The sequence below is a fragment of the Natator depressus genome, chromosome 2 (genome assembly GCF_965152275.1).
Source record: "Natator depressus isolate rNatDep1 chromosome 2, rNatDep2.hap1, whole genome shotgun sequence".
Classification (NCBI taxonomy): Eukaryota; Metazoa; Chordata; order Testudines; family Cheloniidae; genus Natator; species Natator depressus.
This window is the reverse complement of record NC_134235.1, coordinates 70,221,539-70,248,945: the sequence shown is the minus strand read 5'-3', so window position 1 is coordinate 70,248,945 and position 27,407 is coordinate 70,221,539. Positions and strand designations below refer to the sequence as shown.

The 27,407-nt window shown below is 40.0% G+C and overlaps 1 protein-coding gene across 3 annotated transcripts in view; it reads left to right on the top strand.

Moving 5' to 3' along the window:
• The window catches only part of SNTG1 (syntrophin gamma 1), an 814,219-nt gene that overhangs the window by 732,710 nt on the left and 54,102 nt on the right, over nt 1-27,407 (top strand). For all 3 annotated transcript variants that reach the window (XM_074944402.1, XM_074944401.1, XM_074944403.1), the window contains 3 exons: nt 954-1,070; nt 6,659-6,730; nt 25,513-25,665. In XM_074944402.1, the coding sequence (XP_074800503.1) occupies nt 954-1,070; nt 6,659-6,730; nt 25,513-25,665 (342 nt within the window). The remainder of the gene's footprint in view (nt 1-953; nt 1,071-6,658; nt 6,731-25,512; nt 25,666-27,407) is intronic.

Below are 27,407 nucleotides of genomic sequence, written 5' to 3'. Positions count from 1 at the left end.
TAAAAATTAGGTAGCATTCCTTTCTTAACCCAATTATTTAAAATTATAATTATACTTTCCAAGTTTCAGATGGGCATGTTGCTTCTAACTTAAGACTTTTGAACTGGAGTACATAGTTAAAGTAGATAGTATACTAACAACATGAATAATTCTGTGCTGCATTCAGTTGATGAGGTGTCTACAATATTTCAGTTTTAATATGTATACATTATATTTGGGTGGTTTAGCTTGTATTTTTTCATTCATACTATAGTGAAAATCTGTTTTATAGAGATAAGTGAAGTATACTGCTACTGTGTTTTAATTTACAACTCTGTCAGTTACAGGCTGTGTGGTTTGGGGTAAATCATGGAAGTTTGCTGACCCTTAGTTTAGCTGTATGTCAGATTGGTAAAATAATATCAACCAAATACCATGATATTTGATTAATGTCTGAAAATTATGTTAAGGTCATTGGATGAAGTTATAAAATTGTGAAATACAAATAGCATGCCTTCTCTCTCATACCGAATCCCTTCTTTCCACAGAAGGTGACAAACCACCACCCAGGATTACACAAATAAGAGCTTTTAACCGCTACTTGATATTTACTCTAGCTTTACGGTTACTTAGTTTCTTACACTTCAGTTTCATTAAGGTCCTTTAATTTGAATTTTCAGCATATTTAGAACGACTCCAGCAATTTTTTTATGGGATGATAAACCTCTGATATCTGCTGAATATATATCTGCCTTTTACTTTTGTTTGTACAATGAAAGTTTGTTCTGGCAGTTTCCTATTTGAATAGGCTTTCTTTATGTGTTTATGTAATTATAAGTGAATTAAAAATATGTAATTTTGAGTCACCAGTTCAAGATCTTTCGTTAAATAGGATTTGAAGGGCATCAGCATAAAGTGTATGATGAGCATGTAATGTATGTGGAATTCATCAACACTATTGATTTTTCCGTCAGATAGTCTATATGGGCTGGACAGAAGAACGGGAACAAGACTCCCTTCAGGACCGAATGTACACACCAAAGTTTCTAGCTCTGAGGGGTTCCTCTCTTTACAAATTTATAGCACCTCCAGTAAGTATATTTCTCATATTTTAAATATACTTTTCCCTGCTAAATATGCATGCAAGTGTTTTATACAGTGATAGGTGGATCTTTCCTCTGTGTACCAAGATGTCTTCTATAATAGTGAAAAATTATGGGGAATAAATGTTAAAGTTCTGTAAAATAATTATCAAAGGTATGAAGTGCAGCTAGTAAGCACCTTTCTGCCCACTTACCTGGAGCACTTGGCAAAGTTGGAAGGGAAACACATTGTTTGCTGCTAACTATGGAAAGGTCAACCAGCCTGAAGCAAACTGGTTAGATTTGTGCTGAATGATAGCCAGCCTTCCAGATTCAGAAAGCTGAAGGCATGGGGACTATCAGAGCCTTTTGCATGCTGAGAAAATGAATTTTCAGAACATCTCTGTCTCCAGATTTTATCCTGAATGTTACTTTTTTATACTGTGTGTGAGCAGCAGAGGGGAAGGGGAAGGGAAAAGTGGATTGAGTAATATCATTGATGTAATTTAAATTTAACCAGCAAAAGGTTTAGGGCCAATTTTTACTACTCTTACTCATGTTGAGTAGTGCCTCACTTGAGCCCTAACTCAGCAAAGCATTTAAGCAGTTTTTTTTAATCTCTATTCAGCAAAACATTTAAGCAGTCCTGAGGTCCCATTACAGTAAAACACACAGTTAAGGGTTTTATCGGGTAGGAATAGATTTAAGCATGTGCTTAAGATAAGCACATCAATTGTCACACACATTGGGAGTGGCAAGGGGAGTTAAAAATTCAAAAGACAGACCGAAAACACAAGAGGATCTCATGATTTTTGAACTTTTGGAATTAGCTATACTGCCTATGCTTAGGTGCTTTGATAAATCGGGACCTGAGCAGGAAGTCTCAATTATTTCAGTGGAGCTGCTCACAGGCCTTTGGTTCTGAGATGAGGTAGAGAGAAATTAAAGCTTAGAACCGGAGGGAAAAAATGTCTTTTCTCTATGAGCTGGGAGGGAAACAGAAGTACATTTCTATGTCCTGTAGAGCAGATTGAAAGTTACCACTCACTGTGAATAAGCGTGGCTGAATCTGACCCTGAGACAGCACAATCATTCACTTGTTAGTTTTGGAGGAAACTTTTTCAATGAGATCTGATTTTTTTTAAATGTTTTTCATTCAGGACCAGATTCTGATGTTCTTACTGGTGCGGAGAAGCACCTTATTCAAGAAGTAGTCCTACTGAGTTCAATGGAATGACTTATGAAGTTTTTTTTTTTCATAAAAATATTATACTGTTCTCCAAGAGGTGGGGCAGTGGGGAAGACAGCCAATCGGAGGGGGTTTCTCCCCCAGGAAAAGCTGGCATTTGCAAGAGGGCTGGAGATTCTCACATCCCTGACTGCCTCCAGCCCTGGGCCAAACTCACATAGAAATTATGAGAGTTGACAACACTGGTTACTACTCGTTGGATGAGAGTTTCATTGCCAGTCTGGCCCTTTCACACTGGGTAAAAGGCTCAAGAAGCATAAAGTGGCTCTAAAAGCTTTAGATCTAGCCATGGAAGGATTCTCTTGGCACAGACACTTGTAGAAGATGGCCATAACCCTTCTCCCCCACCCCACCCCCGACACACACACACAAACACACACACAAAGCGGATATGCTAGGGGCAGGAGAGACCACAGCACACAGTATTGCAGAGATTCCAGGCAGTCGTGCTGCACTTAGGTCAGCCCCAAAAGGCTGGTGTAACTTGGACAGTTCCCAGGGCTTAAAGCCACTTTACCCCTCCTTTCTCCTGAGCTGCAAGTTCTGTGCCGCAAAGTATCCCACCCAGTATGAGTATCAGAGGGTATCAGACTCTGGCCCTTGTTTCTAAGACAGACAAAGCAAAATTAGAGTTTAGAATCAGAGAAAAAAATGTCTTTTCTCCATGAGCTGGGAAGGAAACCGAAGTAAAATTGTATGTCCTATAGAGCACATTGAAAGAGAATGACACTAAGAGTGTGTTAAAAAAAAACAACTTTGGGTGAGTCATTTTCACCAGACAGTAAGTGCAATGCATGCATGTTTGGGGGTATTGGACAAAATTGCTTTATTTTCAAAGATTGCAATAGTTATAAAAATGTCATGTTTTATAACCACAACCACATCTGTGCACACTGTTATGTCTTCAATCATACAGCTATATATGTTCTTTTTTTGTCTTTTAATTTTCAAAGATTAGTATCAAACTGTTTCAATACTACAATTTTTCAGCTTCTAATTATGGGTTACTTAAAAGGGAGTCATAAAAGGACGATAGTTTTTTGTAGCGTAAGCTCCCTGAATCAAGTTGCTTTCTAAACAGGGATGTGCTGCCAATATTTTTACAAGCAGCTCTCACAGAAAGTTTCTTTTTTGGCCTGTGATAAACTATGTAATACCAGGAGTGCATGTGCTGGCACAGAGTGAGTTATCCGCTCTTTTTTCCCCCTTCCCATTTGAAAAATAACACTTTCTCCTAAAAAGCAGCCATGGCACTTTTTATCTTCTTTGATTTTTTTTTTTAAGTTCTAAAAGGTAGGTAGTTTTGCCTCTTTAACTTATTTCCTTGCTGCTTTTTATATTTTAGAACGATCAAGTGTGTCAAGTCCGGTCTCCTTGATTTTACTGTTGAACTGTTGGAGGGCTCAGATATAGATTTTTAGCTGTAAGTGAAGAGAGGTGTGTTAAGGCTTTAACAAAGATATCATTTCTCCTAATTGTTACTCAGGCAATTGTGTTAAATAGATATTAACAAAACAGGAAAACACAGTTTTCCAAAGCTCTTGGAACTATTTGAATCTACAGTTACCTTTTGCTTTGAATACACATTGTTCAGAATAAACTCTGCACCTTAAAAGAAGTCTCTCACTAGGAAAAAGGCCATCTTCTTCTCCAAACCAATCTTCATTATAAGACTGGCCTTTAGACTGAGCAAGTGCAGAAAGGCATTGTGTCTCAGACACTCTCTGAGTTCACAGTTCTTCCTCTGCTCCTGAGAAAGTATTCTTACATTTAGGCAACTGTGCTGGGCAGTATTTGGGAGGAGGTGGAGCCAGGGCTCTACCTATTCCCCCTCCTCTTGCTCAGAGGGTAAAGTGTCCTATATGCCATCCCCATGCGCAGAGCTGGGGTCTGAGTAGGTTCTGTATGGGCAGTGTGTGCTTCGCCTGTCCTTATTCCTCTGTGTAGCCAAGTAAGATTCAAACACAAAGTGATTATATATTTTCACATAATTCCCTATTTGTCAGTAGTAGCACTCTATCAAATATGGTTTGTCAACTAACAGCATCTAACAGTCCTCATGTATGTGTACATATGCTGACGTATTTATAACATATTTGCAGTACATTTTATCAAACATAAAACATATGGACCTGACACTATGAGAATTGTTATTCATATGAGTAGTCCCATTTACTTTATTATGATTACTCATGTGAGGTAGGGGACTATTTGTATGAATAAAGGTTTGCACGATGGTAACTCATACTAAGAAAATCTTCCTTTGTTGGGCTTCCTATATGGGCTTCTCTGATTGCCACCCATAAACCAAGACTTTAATAGGCTACAGACCAGATAAGAAGTTAATTATACTCTATGCAGTGCTAACACCCTTGTTCCTTACTAAATGTAATTAAGGATATAAAAGAGAGGGTTAGAGAAAACAAATAAGGGCCAAATCCTGCATTGTTTACACAAGCAAAAGTCCCTTCCACAGAAATGGGGTTTTTGATTGAGTAAAGACTGCAGGATTTGGATGTATATGATTAAATCTAAATATCCTTTTTATCGTTTGTTGTAATAGAAACGGGTGGGGGGGGGACCATGTAATGTACAGGACTGCAGATAATTAGAACTCTATTAAAAGAGCAAATATAACACTTTAATCTTTTTGATCTTTTCATTACTGAATTTTATTTTAGTAAAATAAAGTGATTGGGCTCGTGCTTCTCTTGTGTCAGTTTCAATTATTTTAATCAATATGCTCAACAAAATTTAGTACTATTAGCACATTTGTCATGCAACTCCATAATCAAATTAACCATAAAGACACAGTGTTATCCTTTAGCAGGTCTCATTTATATAGAAAACAGATGAAAAATAGAAATGTATATGATACCAGCAAACATCTTGGTGTTTTAATAGTTATCTTGAAGTAATGATTATAAAATAGTTAAGCAAATTGTGCATGATACAACATAAAAAGTGGGCAAACACTTTATAAAGTCCCGGATTGCTATATTACCCAAACCTTCCCACAATAGCACCTCAACAATCTAACATACCTCTCTCATGCATGCCTGTTGTTTCACTTAGGTAAAGGGTTAAGTTCTCTCAGACATTTTAAAGGATATTTTTATTTTCAAGTCTTGGAGACCAAATACATTTGCTTTGTCATTTGTCCTGTTCTTGAATATCAATAGCAATTATGTCCCAACCATTTTCATAGGGTTCTGTTCTACTGTCCAATTTCTTTTACTGTTAAGAACTTTTTTTCAAATATAAAACCTCAACTTTTCAGACCATTGTTCCTTGTTCCTCTGTCTTCTGAGACTATGAATAGTTCCTTTCTTTCCTCCTCTCAGTTTCCTTGAATGTATTTGTAGAGTGTGATCATATCTTTCTTGATTCTTCTCCACACTGTATAAAGTTAGCTGCCTCTTTCTGTCCTTTCTAAATCCTATTCATTAACCCTTATATCATTTTATTGGCCCTTTATTATAATCTGTAATGTTTCTGTGTAATACAATTATTTTAAAATTAATACTTGTAAAAATAAGTTTTATATCCTGGGATAAACTTTTAGGTAGGCCAGAAGTATTTTTCAGAGCTTCAGGTGTGAAGGGGTGCAAGAGTAGACACTTGTTAGCACAAATACGATTCTCCATCTGTTATCTGTCGTCTTTTATCTTAAATTCTGGATTGTAAACACTTTGGGGACTGTCTTTTGTTAGGTGTTTGTACACCGCTTAGCGCAGTAGTGTCCTTGTGTATATTGGCAGGCCTCACCACAATATAAATAATAAAAATAACACTACATAGGGGCAGTGTGCAACAGGCCTTTACATGTCTGCTCAGTGAGGGGAAGCGCAAAAATAATTCCCTTTTTACAAGTCCTGTGCAAAGGTCTATTAGGAGAGCTCAGGGACTGCTCCCTGAATGCAGCAGCAGCAGCCAACAACACTCCAAAGGCAGCAAAAAGAAGATGGGGGCTTGGCCCCACCCCACTCTCTATCAGCCAACAGACTGATCCTACAGAAAAGCTGGTTGCACCACCATAAAGGATGACACTGCCTGAATAAAGTCCTGCTGTGCTTCAGGACACTCAGGGAGGGACAATGCTTCGCTGAGGTACAGTGTCTCTTTGGGCTCCCTGTGGGGTAGTGTGCCTTCTCAGCACTGCCTACCTGAGGGCTAAATGTGTCAATATGGCTGGTAACAGTTCTCTAAGGCAATGTTCTGTATCTCTTCTGTGCATACACAATGTATCAATGAAAGAAGATCTTTGGGACAGGATGAAATGGTCTATGAACTGTATCAATAAGAAAAAATTACATTGTTTACTGTATTTTTCTTTGGTTTTTCCAAGGTCACCACGTGGGATTGGACACGAGCTGAAAAAACATTTTCAGTTTATGAGATCATGTGCAAAATTCTCAAGGTATGAGGAGCAAATGTAAAAAGTTATGGAGGTGGCAGCTGAAAGGCAAGGGGGAAAACATCATAGCTAGATAAATTGCACAGCATGCTGTCAAGAAGAGCTTGAACCTTCTCCCTTTGGAGTCAATGGTGAAACTCCTATTGACATGAGTGGGTACATGATGAGCAAAGTTTTTCCAAAGTGCTGCAGGATTGGATGTAAAATGAGTTTAACTGGGTTACTGTCCACATGGGAAAGTGTTTTTTCACCATGATCTAGTATGTATTTTACATTGGCAAAGCATTTTATAGCTTCACAACCAATATAACGAATATAAATAATTTAAACTGAGCAACTACAAAAATTGGTATTGATTCTGCCCTCAGATACATGAATGCAACTTTCATTGACTGCCACAGAAGGTTGCACCCATGTACGTGTGGGCTGGATAGAGCTCTGAAAATATATACATTGGTGTTCTTAAAAACTTGTCATTTACCACTTTTACCATAATTTACTCCATTTGCTGTATTCTCAATACATAGAATGAGCAACTAAATAATGTTTAAACAGTTATCTCTGCAAATGGCAAGGTTTTAAGGGGATCACATGTTGCATGTAACAGTATTGCATATTATATATTTAATGTCATTTCAGGCTTATTATATATTGACATTCTGTGTTTTAAACATCACGGAAATTGAACATTCTCTAGGGGTGTAATAATTTTCGTTTTTTTGAAATGCAATGTAAAAATTGGAGAAAACAAAACAGAGATTATGGAAATGTTTCCTTTCCATACATTTGAAACAATACTGTCCCTTATTTTTTTTCTTCTCCCTGATACATGTGGAAGGGAATTTGATCATTTCTCAACTTTTTAATGTGGCCTCTATTAGAAATCATTTACCATTTGACAGCACTGTGATAGGACAACAACAGTGATATTTCCATGGCGTGGCAACTTATCTGAAATGTTGACTTTTTAATAGCAACCTTTGTAAATACTGTGTTAGAAAAAGTTCCCAGTTACATTAAAATGTTAGTTTGGTGGAAGTATCAAGAATTCTGTCAAATGCAGATATTTACAGTAATGTTAAGGACATGAGTAATTTTTCTCATACAAATAGTGCTCATGAAGTCAGTACCAAGACAATGTCCCATCCAAACATTTTATTATACAAGTTTAATTAAAAACAACAAATACAAATATTACATAGATCCTTTTAGCATTTTTTAAACTTATTCCTCCATTCCCTTCTTTGCTAACTTGCTCCCTCCCTCACTTGCTTACTCTTTTCATCCTTTTCCCCATTAACCATTTCTCCTTTTCCCCTATCTTCCTCTGTTCCCTAGGACGTCACCCTTGAACATCTTTCCAAATGATACAGATTTCTTCACCCTTCTCTCCCATGAATAGCAGAAGCTAGGCTTCCATAAAGAGAAAATTCAGTCCTGTTAAGTCACCTTTCTTCTTGCCTGGCTGCTGAGGTTGGCTGGGGTTTAAAACAGCTCTCTGCCCATGTTAGAATAGATCTGCACCCAGTCTAATGTATGCCAACTGGAACAGTCCTTTAGGAATCATTTGGCTGGCTAAGGAGCAACAGATTGCAGGCTTATCTGGCCATACCCCCTCACTTCCTGGCCTGCCTGACAACACCATCTATGTGCAGGGGGAAGGAGTAGGTGGTATAATATGTGCCATGCTGGCTGTGTATCACTAGAGGATTCCCCTAAGAGAGAGGGTTTCTCTAAGAGCAACTTTTAACTTTTCTTTATGCCACTGAAACAATGCCAAGGGAACTTAATTTGGGCTGATGGCCTTACCCAGTTATTGCCTAAGATTTTTTCAACTACTCCATAATAATACAATTAGAGCTAAAATAAAATGGGTGGGTGGTGGAGAAGAAAAGAGGGAGAGAAAATCTTCAGTATATATTTACTACTTAATTAATATTTAATTATTTCTGTGTTATCTGCAAGCCTGGGCTAGCTATTGAAGTCTGAAACTGAGCCAGAGTGGATTCTTTAGGTGAAATATTTGTGTGGGAAAAATAACCGTAAAAATCACCTTACTCTTCCATTAATCCCCACTTTTTCCCAGTCCTGCAGTCTGTACCATGAATTTTGCCTCTGTTATGTCTAAATATAAGAGCATTAAAAATATGCAGTTTCAGCTTCACATTACCAATGGCGCAGAGGGTCTCTGTAGAGATTGGAGGTTATTCAGGATTTCTGTCAGCATCATAAATCTTGCTTGATTTTAGCAGTGCATGCTTCTAGACACACTCCATGGATATAACTGAAATAGATGCAGCTAAGAAAAATGACTTAGTTACATTGTCTATTCTCACATCCAAACTCCTTCCCTAGTACATTGTGTACTTTTGTTGTGAATTTGTTTTCCTTAAGGAATGAGTTTGGGTGAGGGGGCAGGAATGTCAGGTGTGAATGCAGTGCTTTAGCCTAAGTTGTTTTGCTTAGCTTTCAACATAGAGAAAAATCTCCTTCCTTCTGTGACAGCCACCCTCTCAGCACTATATACCATCCTTCCATAAACTGCAAAGGCCTCTTCATGTCATCCGGCTTCTGTGTCAAGAGAGGGGTTGGAAACTGGGTGGACCAAAGAGAGAAATGGATGGCCTATGAGAAAAAAAACTCCTCCAATCCCACAGTCTCTTACCTGTACCACAGACCACTCCCCCACTCTGCACCTTCTTGTGGTTACGGAAGCAGCTGAATCCAGGGGGTTCTAACACAACTATTCTTCTCAGGAGCCAAGGAAAGTAACCCTGGTCTTCTGTAGATCCCTGGGGATTGGTCAAGTTTATGAGCAAGCTGTGGACCTTTCCATAGGGAAGCAGGCCTTGTCATTTGATGGGATGATATGCAGGAATTTCCACAAACATATTTTTTCCCCCTTTGGATGGAAAACAAAAATCTTACCTACTCCATAGTTTACACATTGAAATGGGGTGTAGGCCTTTTCATTAATTTAATATGAGAGGTGAGTCCCTTCATCTTGATATCCATAAAGAACTGCAAAATGGAGGGTTAGTTAGATATATATTGGAATGATCATGAAAGTTAATCAGCACAAACCATGTAAAGGGAAAACCTAAAGGAATTCTAAGATTTGAACGAGATGCAAGATGAGAGAAGAAGGAAGTTTCCATAGACCAGTGCTCTATTAAAGGGGGGGAAAGAGAGTAGATTACTTGTCATGATCAAATATAATAATCAGTGTCATTATCTTTCTAGACACCTATGCCCTTATATTGGTATAGAGAATCATAGAAATGTAGGGCTGGCAGGGACCTCAAGATGTCATCTAATCCATCCCTTGTGTGTTGAGGGGGGACCAAAGTATACCTAGACTATCCCTGACAGATGTTTGTCTAACCTATTCTTAAAAACCTCCATGACAAGGATTCCACAACCTCCCTTGGTAACCTATTCCAATGTTTAACTATCCTTATAGTTAGAAAGTTTTTCTTAATATCTAAACTAAATCTCCCTTGTTGCAGATTAAGCCGATCACTACTTGTACTACTTTCAGTGAACATGGAGAACAATTGACTGCGATCCTCTTTAAATAGCCCTTAACATATTTGAAGAGTTATCAAATCCCTCCTCATTCTACTTTTCTCAAGACTAAATGTGCTCAGTTTTTTAACCTTTCCTCATCGGTCATGTTTTCTAAACTTTTTATCATTTTTGTTGCTCTCCTCTGGACTATCTCCAGTTTGTTCACATCCTTCCTAAAATGTGGCACCCAGATGGAGCTATTATAGGGTGGGTGCATAACTGGTTGGAAAACCATTCCCAGAGAGTAGTTATCAGTAGTTCATAGTCAAGTTGAAAGGGCATATTGAATGGGGTCCTGCAGGGATCAGTTCTGGGTCCAGATCCGTTCAATATCTGCATCAGTAATTGAGATAATGGCACAGAGAGTACACTTACAAAGTTTGTGTATGATACCAAGCTGGGAGGGTATCATGGTGTGGCAACTCATGCCTGCAGTACCTCCTGCTGGTCATCCAGGGAATTACCATTCCAGCCTCCAGAACGCCCTCTTCAGGCCAGTGTCCCACTTGCCGCTGGCCCCCCGTATCCCTCCCAGACCCCGGTGCCCCTTTTACCCAGGGTGCTGCCCCCTGGCAGTACCCCCACAGTCTCTGGGTCTCCCCTCCCCAGGGAACCCACACCCACTATCCCCACCTCACCTCAGTCTTTGGCTACTGTCAATCACCAATGAACCCCCACGCACTGGAGCAGACTGCAGGGTATAAGCCAATCATCACAGGCAAGGAGGGTTTGGACCCACTGTCTCTGCCTACCCGTGGGCTGCCATGTTGCAAACCTAGTACCCTGTCTTAGGCCATCTGCCAGGCCTGCAGCCTGGGGCTTTTCCAGTCTAGAGCCTCCCAGATCTTCTGGCCTTCCCCAACCCTGCTTCACCTCAGGTACCCTGGTACACTCCCCAGCAGACAGGCCTGGCTCCCTCCACAGCTAGAGGAGACTCTTTCTGCTCCTGGCCCACTGCCCTTTTATAAGGGCCAGCTGAGCCCTGATTGGGTCATGGCCACAGCTGAGCCTGCTTCCCCCAATCAGCCTGGGAACTGCTTGCTCCCAGCCGCAGCCCTCTCCTTTAAGGCCAGAGCGGGTGATCACCCCGCTACAGAGGGTTGCAAGTGCTTTGAAGGATAGGATCAAAATTCAAAATGATCTGGACAAACTGGAGAAATGGTCTGAAGAAAACAGGATGAAATTAAATAAGGACAAATGCAAAGTACTCCAATTAAGAAAGAACAATCAGTTGAACATATACAAAATGGGAAATGACTACGTAGGAAGCAGTACTGCAGAAAGGGAGCTGTGGGTCATACTGGATCACAAGTTAAATATGAGTCAACAGTGTAACACTGTTGCCAAAATAAGCAAACGTCATTCTAAGATGTATTAGCAGGAATGTTGTAAGCAAGACATGAGAAGTAATTCTTCCACTGTACTCCATGCTGAGTAGGCCTCAACTGGAGTATTTTTTCCAGTTCTGGGTGCCACATTTCAGGAAAAAAGTGGGCAAATTGGAGAAAGTCCAGAGAAGAGCAACAAAAATGATTAAAGGTCTAGAAAACATGACCTATCAGGGAAGATTTAAAAAAATGGGCTTGTTTAGTCTGGAGAAGAAAAGACTGAGAGGGAATATGATAACAGTTTTTAAGTACATAAAAGGTTGTTACAAGGAAGAGGGAAAAATTGTTCTCAATATCTGAGGATAGGACAAGAAGCAATGGGCTTAAATTGCAGCAAGGGTGGTTTAGGTTGGACATTAGGAAAAACTTCCTAACTGACAGGGTAGTTAAGCACTGGAATAAATTGCCTAGGAAGGTTGTGGAATATCCATCATTGGAGGTCTTTAAGAGCAGGTTAGACAAACACCTGTCAGGGATGGTCTAGATCAGTGGTTCCCAAACTTGTTCCGCCGCTTGTGCAGGGAAAGCCCCTGGCAGGCCGGGCCAGTTTGTTTACCTGCCGCGTCCGCAGGTTCGGCCTATCGTTGTTCCCAGTGGCTGCGGTTCGCTGCTCCACGCCAATGGGAGCTGCTGGAAGTGGCGCGGGCCGAGGGATGTACAGCAGCTCCCATTGGCCTGAAGCAGCAAACCATGGCCACTGGGAACCGCGATCAGCCAAACCTGTGGACGCAGCAGGTAAACAAACCGGCCCGGCCCACCAGGGGCTTTCCCTGCACAAGCGGCCGAACAAATTTGGGAACCACTGGTCTAGATAATACTTAGTCCTGCCATAAGTGCAGGGGAGTAGATTAGATGACCTGTCAAGGTCCCTTCCACTCCTACAATTCTATGATTCTGTGATTCTATGTCTACTACTTCCTCCTATCCACTAGGCTGGTAACCCTATAAAAGAAGGAAATTAGGTTATCCTCAATGAGTTCCTGAAAATAATTGCTAATGCTTCTGAGATTGTTTCAGCTAGTTCCTTAAGTACCCTAGGGCAAATTTCATTAGACCCTGCTGACTTTAATACATTTAATTTATCTGAATGTTCTTTAACCTTGTCTTTGCCTAATCTGTCTTGTGTTCCTTCTCTGTTGTTAATATTATGTTTATAGCCACTCTAAATATTTAAACCAACCATATTTTTCTAAATACATTCTATGGTTTTTGAAAGTCGTGACAATTTTTAGGAAAAAGTTCCCTAACTGTCACAGACTTGTTTTATTATTTTCTCCAGGCCATTTAATGTCTTTGACCTTCAGATTTCTCATAGGTGGCACTATGCCTATTTTAACCAATCTTACAGCAATGTTGAGAGATTTAATCAAATTATGTTTATAAAGCAGTTTTAACACCACAAAGGGAAGTACTGCAGAACTATAAATACCACTGATGTACACAAATATGTAAACCTTATTTTTTCATGAACTGTGTCCCACTCAGGAGTTGTCGTAGGAGAACAAATCATTTATCAAATAGGTTGAATCTGAATCAGGTTATTTTATTCTTCAGAGGAGGCACAACAAAAATCTTTTAAACCATGATTCGTTAAAAGCACTTGCTCATGCTTAACTTTAAGCACAAGCTTAAGTTCATTCCTGTTAAGAACATGCATGGTGCTTTGCTCAATAGAGATGGAGGATTATTAAGTACTCTTCCAACAGGAATCTTGATGCACCTAGCAAATTGTACATCGATAAGGAATGGAGATTTGTCTTGTAGGTTTTCTGAGAGAAAATCATGGAATATATATGCAAAAATGTCAGATGTATTTTGGAGTTGCCAAATTGTCTTTTATTAACACTGGCTTTCCAAATTATAGAAAATGTTCCGTTTATCTCAGGGATGGGACAACTTTTATGCTTGGGGAATTAGAGCTGCTAGAGCCCAGTGCTTTGATTCCTTGCATCTCTACCAGTTGTTTTTGAACTCATGTTTTCTATTACCCATGGAGCTCAGGGTGCAGCTTTGCAGTCCTAAGGAATTTTGTTTTGCTGTAAGTAAAATCCATCCTCCCACTCATTTGCACACAAAAGTCCCAAAATCTCAAAAGCAATGAATAACTTTTGAAAATCTGTAAATGTCTTGACTCTCATGATAGTTGTGACAAAAATCCAACCTTATTCATTTGGATAGTAATTTGACAGTCTTTCCTCCCCAGTGCTGAGGATTTATTTATTTGCCAGTATTACCAAAATCATGTATTTGGAAAGGCACATTTAAAGCCTCCCACTTTAACTTATTTGACTGATATTTTTATAGCAGGCAATTCAACATCTTAGTGATCATATCAGACTTACCTAGCTAAGTCTCTCTTAGAATGAGTTGTCCCTTAAAAATGTTTTTAGTGTGTTAGGCTAAAAAACTTCAGTCACCGGCATATACATAATTTTTAACTTTGAGTGCTATACTAGCATTTTTCTCCTGATATATGCTGGCAACTTTCTCCACTAAATATCCCTCCTATAACTCCAAGGCATACCAATGACGCAATGGGAGAACCTGTTTCAGACTTTTCCCAGGTCATCTTTAGTTCTCCCCTCATTTTTCCCAACTCTGACTACAGCTCTAATGAGGCAGCAGCAAACTGGTTGTAATTAGAGACATCCACCACAAGTTTCTCTTTTAGGCCAGGACATTGATTTTCCTCATGTGGGAAAGTTTAGTTTCTTCCTTATCACATACAAACATATAGAGTGGTATAAGTGATAGAGGATGAACTACCTGATCCTACAAAATATACACCACTATTACAATACTCAATATTAGAGGAGAATATTGAATAATATATTCAAAGTACTATATAAACTTCAACTAACTAATCCTTATAATACCAAGAGGTATGTAGTTATTATAATCCTCTTTTTTCTGTGTAGAAAATATACCTAATTAAGTTAGACGACTATTAAATGCAGCTTCCATTGACTTCAATTAAAATATGTGGCCCATTAATTCTAATTTCAAGTTTTTAGAATAAAATAATTATTTCAAAAGCTGATGTGAATATTTCATCAAGGCAATAATATACATCAAAATAAATATGAACTCTGTGCTAAGTCTTCTAAATACCCTGAAAAATCTGCATTACTTTATAAAGACTATTCATATTAAAGAATTTCAATTTGGCATATTAGACTTTACCATGTAATACAGATGTTGTATAGTAGGTCCAAACTGCATCATTTATCAAACAAATTCCAGTTAAATTAGAATGAGTTGTTCATTATGAAATATGTAGAAGAGTAATATTGAGCCCCATTAAAAGGATATTAAGTCAATATAAATATATGCGGCTCCAAAAATTATTCAAGGGCTGGGGAAAAAAAGCCATAAAGTGAAAGACGTAACTGTTCAATCTGCTTAGTTTATCAAAAAGAAGATCTAGAAGTGTCTTGATTATGATATATATATATACCTTATGAAGAAAATACCAGGTACCAAAGGGCTGTTTAGTGAAAAGCATAATGGGAAACAATAGCTGGAAGTAAAAGCAAGACTGATTCCAATTAGAAATAAGATACACATTTTCAAAAGTGAGGGGATTAACTGGATTCTCCATCTCTTGAAGTCTTCAGATTAAGACCAGATGCCTTTCTGGAAAATATGGTTTACTCAAACACAAGTTATTGGACCCAATATAGGAGTGACTGGATTAAATTCTATGACCTGTACTATATAGGAAGTCAGACTAGATGATCTACTGTTTGCTTCTGGTGTTAAAATGTGTGAATATTATTTTCCCAAACATAGGTCTAGACTTTCCCAACTGCTACACTGAGGCAGGTTTGCCTTGCACTTGTGGTTTTGTCCAAGATAAAGATGCAGCATTTAGAGTGTCTCAAAATCTGAGAAAGACAAAGAATGGAAGTAGGTAGGATGGGATGTTTTCAATGATGGAAGCAAGAAGAAACTTGTTTTAACAGACTCTGTCTTTTCTGTGTAGTGCTCTGCCAACTACCAGCCAATTCTGGCTTTCTTTACACGCAGCAGGATTGACCAAGAGAAACCCTTAGACCAGGGATCAGCAACCTTTGGCACGCGGCCCACTAGGATAAGCCCCCTGGAGGGATGGAACAGTTTGTTTACCTGCCGCGCCTGCAGGTTCAGCCGATCGCAGCTCCCACTGGCCGTGGTTCGCCCTCCCAGGCCAATGGTGGCTGCAGGAAGCAGTGCAGACTGAAGGATGTGCAGTCTGCCACTTCCCACAGCCCCCATTGGCCTGGAGCAGTGAACCGTGGCCAGTGGGAGCTGCGATCGGCTGAACCTGCGGCCACAGCAGGTAAACAAACCGTCCCGCCCCGCCAGAGGGCTTACCCTGGCAGGCTGTGTGCCAAAGATCTCCGATCCCTGCCTTAGACCAAGATAGGAGTTGCTACAGCACCACTATAGAGGTAGGCCCATATTTTCAGCCCAGACCTACAATGTGGATCCAGCTAAAATGGTGGGTGCCCTTAGGGAATGTGTTGTAAATATTAGCCTGTGTAAATATAATATGCTTTGAGGTTCTGAGATAAAAGGCACTACATAATTAAACATTTTGTTATGTAGACCATTTTTTAAAATTTTTAATCCAGTGTGGTATAATCTTTTAGGCAGGTTATGCAAATTAGATTAAAATATTATATCCAGGACAGTCAAAATTGCCTTTATTTCCTAAAGTTAATTTTTACCACCATAGAAGTCTTCACTTTCAATCAAGAGTAAATCCCTTCGTAGTCTGATCACCTCCTCTCTAGTTCCTGGGTGTCAAATCACAGATATTTTGAGACCTACAGTAAAAATGCTATTTTATTTGGCATGGAGCAGTAGTTGTAGTCTGACGGCAAATTAGCTCTGAAATGAAATAGAGGACGATTATGTCCACACAGGCAAGGTGTCAGGATGGTGAACAGCTGGAGTTTATGCACGGTATTATTCATATCAGTGCAGTTATTTCCTTACTATCTTCCTAATCAGCTCCAACCTGAAGGCACAGAAGGCTCATGTCATATTTCAAACTCTCACTTCCCAACTATCCCTGTGTGCATGACTCACTAAATGTGATTCTTTTCATTTTTATCTTGAGTGCTCTAATGATGCATTCTTTACTCAAATTAAACTCCTAGTTAGAACAGCAGCCTCTGACCTTATTTTTTTCAGCATAGAATAATTACTCTTGGTGGTAAAAATAACTCATTTTACTCCTTCAGTATATTTTTATTATATAAATAGATATGATGAGAAAAAGGGAGAAATACAGGACACGGCTGTGCATTTAGCTAACATGACACACCAGTGCAAACAAAAATACATGACAGATAGATATAATCTATAGATATAAGACTGGATTCTTCGCATACTATTTGACAATCAGCATAGCTTGCTGTGGACCAATTTGGTCTCAAGAAATAATTTTAAACAGCTTCAAGGCTGCTTAAAATACTACCACCTATGAATACTGCCAAAGGGATATTCAGGCAGGGAGGAATCATTGGCCACAGCTCTGATGCCGAGGGATGAAAAAGCAAGGATGAAGAGCTGGCTATACAAGTTGTGTACATTTGAAAGAGTCCCTGATGCAAAGAAAATTCTCAGCTAGGCACTTCAGCTGCCTTTAGTCTGTTTTTATGCTGCCAGAGCAATGTAGACAAGCTAAGGATCCAACCCTAGGAGGCTGTATTAATTGATAGCTCCAGTAACAGAGACCAAAGCCTTGTTTACTTTAGTTAATTTTCATGTTCTGTAGGGCAATGTTCTCTTCACTTCTGCTCCTGCCTGCCTCAGCCTCTCTTCTCCCCACCTCCTCAGCTCCTGTTTTTGTCCCTTCCCCTGCTGCTATCCCCGTGGACTCTTGTGTCACTTCCCTGGGCTCCCGCTACTTAGTCTGCCATGTTTCCTTTCTCCATAGTTCCTGCCTTAACCCTAGTTTTCTCCTATCCTCCCCTTTCCCTCTACTCCCTCCTATATTCCCGCTGACAGACCCACACAGTCATTTGTCCCCTTCTCTTCCTGCCCCTATCCCTACTCCAACCTTCTGGCTCCTGCTGCTAACTCCCATGTACCCTGAACTCTTGCTTCTATTCCCCAACACATGCCCTGCATCTCTTCACCTCCAACCCCATTCCCCAGCACTTTGCATTCAAGACAGACTGCCTCATCCTTCTTTCCATGTTATCTGGGGTTCATCAGGGAGATCACTGAGATAACAGGAGAAACATTCTCCTCATTCTCAGTACCTGGCTATACAGCAGCCCCCAGAAGGCAGGAGGAGTAATGGCAGGGAAAGTTCTGCTTGTCAACTGCAACCCTGCGATGGAGCAAACTCAGTTGCCCTATGGGGATAGAGCATGCTCAGTGTGCACTCTCTGGAGAATTTAGCTGTCAAGTCTCTACTGATCGCGTGTGAACTACCATTTTGAAAATGTATGCATCCGATGAAGTGAACTGTAGCTCACGAAAGCTTATGCTCAAATAAGTTCGTTAGTCTCTAAGGTGCCACAAGTACTCCTTTTCATTTTGAAAAAGCAATTAATGTGACAAATTATGACAGATTTTAATGGGTATGGCAAAAGGCACATCCCTGACATCAGTGCCACCATCACCACCCACCATCTCTGAATTTGAAGTTCATGCTGCAAAGCATGGAAACAAGAGCTTGTCAACAACACAGTTGTACAAAGTTCTTTAGTATGGGCAAAACAACATAGTTTTTTGTAACCTCGTTCTCAGAATTGGATAAACTGTTTTAGCTGACACTTAATAAGAATATTCCAGCCTGAAGCAGATACCTTTCATGGAAAATATCAGCTCAAACAGTTAAAGACTGGCAAAGTTATAAGCAAATGAAAATAGGGTCTTATAAAGGAAAGCGTCAGGCAACCTTAACGTTGGATGTCACTACTTTCTCCACCTATACTAATATGTAATATTCAAGGGCCTGATCCTGCAGCATGCTGCCCTTCATTGGGAGCTCAGCACCTCCGAGATAATGTTCAGCATGTTGCATCTCACTGCACCAATCATCTGTACCAAGGCTTTTCTCAGATTTCCATTTGGTGAAAACCGCCACGAGTGCTTCTTTGCAATGTTAGAAGAATTATATAATCTCAGCATATACAAACACACACACAAGCACGCACACACACTTCAGCATGTTTCTCAGCAAATAAATACCAGGGGCTATTTTCACCAAACAGAAATCTGAGAAAAGTATCTGTACAGGCAGCAGATCCTGGGTGCATATATGTGTGTGTGTGTGTGTGTGTGTGTGTGTGTGTGTGTGTACGTGTACACACATTCATTATGTTATGCCTTCTCTTCCCTATTATTTATTAATAAGAATGTTTCATGAAACAATATCTTTGTTAGTCTGAAGTGAATCTGCTCTTGCTGCTTGTAAGTGCTATCAAAATCATCTCCATAGCAACTAATTGTGATGCCAAGGAGATTGTTCTTAAAAAGAGGAATACAAAAGGGAGCATGTGAACCACTTAGAAAATGGAGTTCTCTATTCATGCAGATATACCCAGCAGCTAAATGTGAGGGAAGATTAATATCTAAAATAATAGTAAACCAGGGCACAGAGTGTGAAGAACTAATTAATATTCAGTGACTAAATAAATGATGACTGGAGGTGGAAAATGCCTGCTAAATGGTTTTTTTAACTTCTCTTTACACCTAATGTGCTCTAGAATTAATGCTTACATTTGTATAGTGCTTTTTATCTTTAAAGAACCTAGACAAGTATTGGGCCCAATTACTGTGTCTGGTAAGCCCCTTTTGCATTTCTACTGTGATGCAAAGAGGTCATTGAGCTGGCTTCACCAGTCAGCAGAGGAACTTATCAACTTTTTCCCATCTACATAGTATAAAATTTGATATAATAAAATCATTTCCATTAATGTGAAGGTGGTAGCTGAACTGAATATCTATTTTAAAAAATGAAATTAAAGTCACCTGATACCAAAGAGTCTGTTTTGCCCAATAACTCTCATTGGGACAGACTGTGAACCCCTTACTCAGGCTGGTGAGTGTTGCCATCAGTGGGAGTGCAAAAATGGCTCACCAGCATGAGGAAGGGATTCCGTCTAGCCCAATATGATCCATGTGAGTTAGGCATACTTTGGTCACCCAGTCTTGGAAGCTGTTGCTGAGTAGGTACTGTTAGGTTCTGAACACCTTCAGCTCCCACCGACTGTAGTGGAAGCTCAGGGCATTCACATATTGGACGACTGGCCCAAAGAAGAGATTACTTACTAGTGTTTACCAGCTACATTTTAAGTAAAATAAAAGGTAGGGAGTATTTCAAAAAAGGAACAGTGTTTATCTGGAGAGCATGGAGTTTTTAAAGAAAATAGACTTTCTGGAGAGATATGAAGATAATGCCACTATCCAATGGCATTGTGAAGTATTCCACTTTAACTTGCTCTTTTAAAGTTAATGAACCATGCTAGTTTCCCTGGGAGAAATTTATTGCTCTTACTTAATAGGTACATCATTATTAATTGGGCAAACAGGAGTCACCCTTCCTGACAGCAGGGATGCTGGATTACACAGCATGTGGACATGAGCCAAAGACCTTCCTGACAGTCAGTTTTGCTGCAAGGCTGTTTCTTTGGACTTTCTGTTATAAATAAATAAATGGGTAGATAAAATGACCTTTTTGGAGTGGAGAGTCAGGAGACTGGTACAACTTTCCCTTCTTGTGACAATTCTTTCCCAGAGAATTTGTTTTTAATTGTGCTCCCAGGCAAATACTACAATTAAATCATTATTAGTCTCATACAGCACATATGAAGTCATCACAAAGTTCAATAAAGGCCGCCACAGACTAATAAGTGACAATAAAAGAACAAGATTATGATAATCACTAAGCAAGTGTCTGAATGCATTATAGTTGTACTGAAGTGAAACATCTTTTCAACAAAACAACTTCCATGAGATGAAAAGTTAGTTAATAAGGATGGCTTCTTAGTCCAGCTCAGTGTACAAGACTCCAGACATTGTTATCTCATATTTACAGCATCCTTTAGAGAATTTCTCATGCTTTCTGGGGGAGGGCATACTACTCTGAACTAATATCTTATATGGGACAAGCACATAGCACTTTTGTTAAAAAAATTTATACACACATTGGTCAGTCCATTGACCTGCTTATCCATTATTTAACAGAAAGTACAATTAGATACATAGGTACAGGTCTGGAGTGTTGCACGCCTATGCACAGGTGAAAAAGTAATAAAAAGGGCAGGGAGTGTAAGGGAACTCAATCCTGCATTGAGGAGTGCTGCTCAGCTACCAGATAACTTTTGCCTAGCAGAAGAAATGGCCAAAGGAATAGGTATAGCTCAGAGTCTTGTTAGCATGGTGAGGCTCACTCTTTGGAAAACTGCATATTTACATGTTTATTTTGTCATGCCCCTTGCTGAACAGATCCATTGACTTATCTGAGTGTGGCCATGAAACCCTGATGAGTTAAATCCAACCTTGTGAAGACAGGCACTACTCTCCTGTCCCTGTGTATGCTATTCAGTGCTTAATTTGTGGGGGAGCTTGCCTGGGCTCAGTCCCGGCACTGCTAGGCTTGGAACTTCATAGCCCTGGCACATCTGTGCTTGTCATGTCAGTTATGAAAGTTTTGAAAATCTCTCTATTTTGCTCTGAAATATGTTTTTTCTTAAAATTCTCAACACAGTTGTATCCATCAGGGCCATTACCAGGGTTGGGTGAGCGGGGCAGCCACCCATGGTGCAAAGCTGGGGGAGTAGGAGGTGTAAAAATAGGATGGACAAATAAAATGGTAGGGGGGTCCCACGGGTCCCATTACCATACCATGCCATTCTTACTTCTGCACTGCTGTTGGCAGCACCGCTGCCTTCAGAGCTGGCTGCCCGGCCAGCAATCACCACTCTCCATCCACCCAGCTCTGAAGGCAGCACTGCCATGAGAAGCAGCATAGAAGTAAGGGTGGCATGGTAGTGCCACCACCCGCAGCAGCACAAAAGTAAGGGTGGCAGGTATGGGACCCGTGGATCCCTGTTCCACTGCAGGGCTCTGCCTCCTACCGTTTCTTTTTTCATCCATCCCATTTTTCTGCCTCCCTCCCCCGGCTTTGCGCCCTGGGTGGCTGTCCCACTCGCCCTGCCGTGGTTGCTGCCCTGGTACAATATGTGGTGTGAACCTTAACACTAATACACTTTCAGATAAACTTATGACTGAACGTGCAGCGGTATTATTGACATTGATAATGACCACCACACATTCAAAGTCATAACCAGTTTAAAATCTGAAATTAAATCATTGATTGAGCCCTGGGACAGGAGTTGCAGACTATGCTAAATGGATGGCAGCACTTTTACGCATCAGCCCCTTATTGATGGCGATTGCATCATTACCGGTGCTTGAGTTCATATTGGCTGAGAGTCGTGTGTTGCTATGGCAAATGGACACTCATTGAGATAAAACCCTGCAGCAATGTAACTGTAGCTTTGAGGGTGAATGCCAAATTCAGGATGTATGTGGTTGACAGTCCTCATAAGTCATCTTCAATTGCTTACCAAATATGAATATAGAGCCATTATTATCTGTTTTCTGTAGACTTCATAGCGCTGTGTGAGACATGCCAGAAACACCCAGAAGCTTTAGCATTAGCACAGGGTACTTCATTGGACAAGAGTTACAAGAGTGTTTTCAATAAGCAATATGTTATTATTTATTAGTAAGACTACGATTTAGTCACAGAGGTCATGGTAGTCACGGATTCCATGACTTTACCGGACCTCTGTGACTTCTTCAGCTTCAGCTGTCCACAGCTGAAGCCAGGGCTGGAGCCATGGCTGGGACTGGAACTGTGGCTATGCTCCCCACTTAGCTCCGCGATGGGGGGCGCAGCCGGGGCTGTGTGCTCCTGCCCCATGAAGGGGGCAGCTCCAACCGCAGGGCTTGCGGCAGGGGCCGCAGCTGGGGCCGTGCACTCCTGCTACACAGCGGGGGGCTGCAGCCAGGGCTGCACACCTCTGCCACGCAGCTTGTATGGTTATCTTTAGTAAAAGTCACGGACAGGTCACGGACTCCGTGAATTTTTGTTTGTTGCCCGTGACCTGTCCGTGACTTTTACTAAAAATACCTGTGACCAAATCAGCCTTATTTATCAGTGTTCTAAATATGATGGTGATAGATTCAATTCCGGGTACCTTCTAAGTTGTTAGTGGTATGTGCACATTTTGGGATAATGTTTATTTTTGGTTCTTTGCTACCATCCAAATATAAAAGTGTTATGCTTTGCCCTTCTCACCCAGGGGTGCCCAACCTGAGGACTGGGGGACACTTATGGCCCTTGGGCTCTGACTTCTGGCCTTTAAGGTGGCTGTTAAGAAAATTTGTATTTGATTATTATTGAAAAATGAGATTGCTAAGTGGTGCTCTACACATTTTTAAATTGGACTGTTTTCACTATGGGGAGAAGCATAGGGGTTGTCACCTCGCCGGTTGTCTCCCACTACTTCCCTGCAGTTCTAGGAGCAGTTCTAGTGTGAGCTTAGGGCGGTCTTGAGCAGCTGCTGTCCCTTCCCTGGTTCAGCTCTTGTGCATCTTGCCTGGTGTCTGACTGTTCCATCAAAGGGAAAGGAAGGAAGTAGTTCAGGCAGCTCCCATTGCCTGCTTACCTACCCATCAGTGAGAGCCCCAGAGTCAACAGGATAGTTCAACTGTCTCTGTGAGCCTGGCTAAGGATAACATCCTTCCTTCCCTCCCTCAGCCATCTAGAGCAACACAGTACAGAAGAAAAAGAGACACTGAGGACCAACAAACAGATTCTCTCCATCAGCCCCAGTGCAGGCTAGAACACTACAGGGTGCTGCCCTAACTTGTCTCTGTTGGCTGTGGTCCCTGAAAGATCAGGCGGCAGTTGGGGATAGCCAGAGTGCCAAGCATTGCAGCCAATCCCCTTCCCTCACCCTCAATACACCCCCCGTACCAGAGACTAGAGGAAGCCAGCTATGTCAGCTCTATACCCTTTTGGGAGACCCTCTATGCCAGGGGACATCCCACAAAGGGACTGACTGGTGGGCTTCACACTTTTTACACTGCCTGAATGGTGCAAAAGCAAAAGAACGGGTGATTCTGTCCCAAAGTAATAATTGATCTTTTTTCAAATGTTGTGTTCAGTTCTCAGGCTCTAACCATATATTACCATGATAGTTTGGGTAGATAATCAATCTTACAAGAAGTCCTACATAAATACGTCAATTCAAGCAATTGTTATTTTGTGAGAAGTTTGAAACATCCTAAATAGTCGAGTATGTGGAAGATCTATGTATAGTTTGTAAATGTGCATGCACAAATGTTGTATTTTGTACATTGTATTTTCACACTGTGCTCTCTCACATGGAGAGAACCAGATCCTAGGCTGATGTAAGTCATCATGACTCCATTGTCTTTTAAAGATCTATGCTGATTTACACCAGTTGAGGATCTGAGCCTCCAAGAATGTATGCAGTTCACAACTGCCATCACATTTCCATGGTATCTGAGTACCTACTCCCTGTGTTATTGTGGTTCAAATGTCTGTGATTATGTGCCTGATCCATTGCTATCTGATGTAAATGGAAAGACTCCTTGTGGCTTCAGTAGGTTTTGAATCACATACTAAGTCACTCTCTAATATCTGGCCTACAGTGCGTGCAGATGCTAATGAACTGTAGCTAACTAAGACTTCCCTTTAACTCAGCTGGTAGAGGAAGAGCTCTGTGTAAGCTTAAAAGCTTGTCTCTCCCACCAACCGAAGTTGGTCTGAGATAAGTTATGACCTTACCCACCTTGAGAGCCAAAGGCATTTCTTTTTATTCCTGATGCCATATGTGCTCAGTTTAAGTGGTGACCTTGTTGCCTGTCATTTGTGACAATGAATTTATTGCACTGTGATCCTTCTGGGTGCTTCTTTTCTTGTTTTCACAAGTGTGTTTGTGTGAACTGTGTGCCAGAATTTTAACCCACAATGTTCCTGTTTTTCAAAGTGCTTTTTAAAAAAATTCATTGATAATTTTTTTTAATGGTGGATTTCATTGCAAATTTCTCAATTATAAATCCTGTCAACTATTTAATGCTATATTTTTTTACAGTCTGATATCAAATGTCTTTCTTGGTAGTATATGTAATCTCCTCTCACTGGATCTTAAATTATGAACCAACAATTCTAAAAAGAGCAACTCTACTATTGGGATGAACAAAAATCTCTTCTGGCTGGCTGTAACGATGTATACCTTTTAATACCGGATTTAGTAAACTAGAACAAATATGGACTCTTTCCTGGTGGTCTCAGTAGAGAGGCCAAGGACAGAATTACTATTTACACTGAAGTATTCTCTCACTCCATTGGTGGGGTACAATGGGGTACATTGGTGAGGTTGGCAGTTTAAAGAATCTCATCTTACTCTGTGCTTGACCTCTTCTGTGGATAAATAGAAGACATATTTTATAGACGCTTCATTACTTTAAAAATAAACACCCAGCCTTTATGAGAAATGGCTTGTTAAGATGTTGAAAGTTATGCTTGTGGTTTTCTGTAACCCCCTAGTACAGTATGTTGTTAAAATGCACAGCTCTCAACATAACGTCTTGTTTCAAATTCCTTCATATGTCAACATTTAGACCCAAGCCTTCCTTTGCAATTCCTGAACTTTCACCTACTAATGCAGTATGTACAAAGTTAGCAATGCTCAACTATAATGTTAGATTTGAGGCATAGATATTTACAGTAAGAAATATAAATGATGTATGCCAGATTATATAACTTCAAGCTTTCATCAGGACAGTGATCTGTTGGATCGTCGGAAACACTGCTTCGGTGTCCAATCTGAATCTGGAGAGGACCTCTACTTTTCCGTGGAGTTAGAGTGTGACCTAACCCTATGGGAAAAAGCCTTCCAAACAGCAACTTTTTTAGAAGTTGAACGAATTCAGGTGAGACAGCTGCCATAATGCCTGTGTTTTGGAACCGTAATAAGTGATGGTCAGGGATGCAAATGAGTAAGAAAAAAGCCAAAGTGAGATGGAATCATCTAACCTTCTCTAGGGATTACTCATATTATTATTATTGTAACTATACAGTGTCCTGGTTGTTCCTGGTGTTTTGATTGTATGTCTATCTAGCATTTCTCGATATTACTCAGATCTAAGTACAAGAAGATACTGTCACCTTTCCCCTGGAGTTTGTAATCAAAGGCTCTTAGGACATCCTTACCCATCTCAAACTTCTGCCTTTAATTACCATGGATAGGTAACTCAATAAATAATGACAAAAGGCAATAGGCAAAGTAGGGACAGAAGGAAAACAGGAGAGAGAGTCTTTAAACAATGGGGAGGTAACACAGCTGTTTGGACAGCATTGTTGTACAATCAGATGATATAAAGGACCCAATTCTGACCTCACAAGGATTAAACTCTCATTGCAGTTAATAGGTGCTGCACCAATATGAGGGCAAAACTGAGCCTAACACTTTTGTTTTGTTTTTTCCATACATTTCTTGTTTGTTGCCATTTCTTTTTAATGATCAGATGCCAGAGTGAGGAGTAGATGATACCAGAGTAGAGATTAGTAGTGGACTATTCTATAGCTATAATTATAGAGCAAGCTGGGTAATATTAGTTGCCCAATCATCATTTTACTGTGAAATTAAGATGACCAACAGTGCATGATAGTTTATGTTAAAATATAAAAAGAAGTTCCAAGTTCTTTCTGATTCACCCATTCCTAGCTGTAATGTTGATATAGCAATCAGAAAAATATCTTTTTGGACACATCTGCAAAGATGTTGTCATGATTAGTCTTCCAGCTGCACACATAAAAAATCATATTTGCATATCAGTAGAATATTTGTGCATCTAAGTGTTAGATGCCGCCCCTATTTGGTATATGTAAATGCTGGTTTGTGCTCAAAGACAAGTTTCTATGCATACATCTTTTTTGTGCCCTCATTTGAACATCTGGCGCTTATAGTTTAAATGGAATGTTAAATGTTTATATATGGTAACACCCTCCTGATCTCAAAACCATCAGAGCTGAGATGAAATACGTTTAGTTTATAAAACTGGTTCCCATATGGCAGAATTACACATGCTGTCACTTTTCATGCATATAGCTATTTCCGTTAATCTCAGAAATGCCACTTTTTAACTTAAAAATGTTACTCTCTGTTACATTTTAAAAGAATAGTTTGAACTTTTATTACTGTGCTGGAAAATGTAGACGCAGTTTCACTATTTTAAAAAAAAACAAAACAAAAACAAATAATCTCCTAATTCAGAAACATCAAGATACCTCTTACTTCTCATATCATTACTTGAGGCACTGTTTGTAACTGCACTACAGGGCATTCCACAAAAGAAAATATAACAAAACATCTATAATAACCATCAGCACTCAAGTTACTTCAATTTTGTCTCTTCTTATAGGGGTACCTGCTGCTCCACTTCTGATTTTTGGCTCTACCTCTTAGATTTTATACTTCAAATGTATTTAATGTGCTCCAGTAATACTTCTTCTAACAGCCTTATTCCCACATCTCCCCACTGTGATCTTGTCTTTATTGAGCTGAAAGTATTTTTTTACGTGCCAAGGTTGTATTTTGGCTATAGCACATGCAAGAAACTGAACTATCAACAGTAAAATATTTTATCATTTGTGAAATTGACAGAAAGCCAAA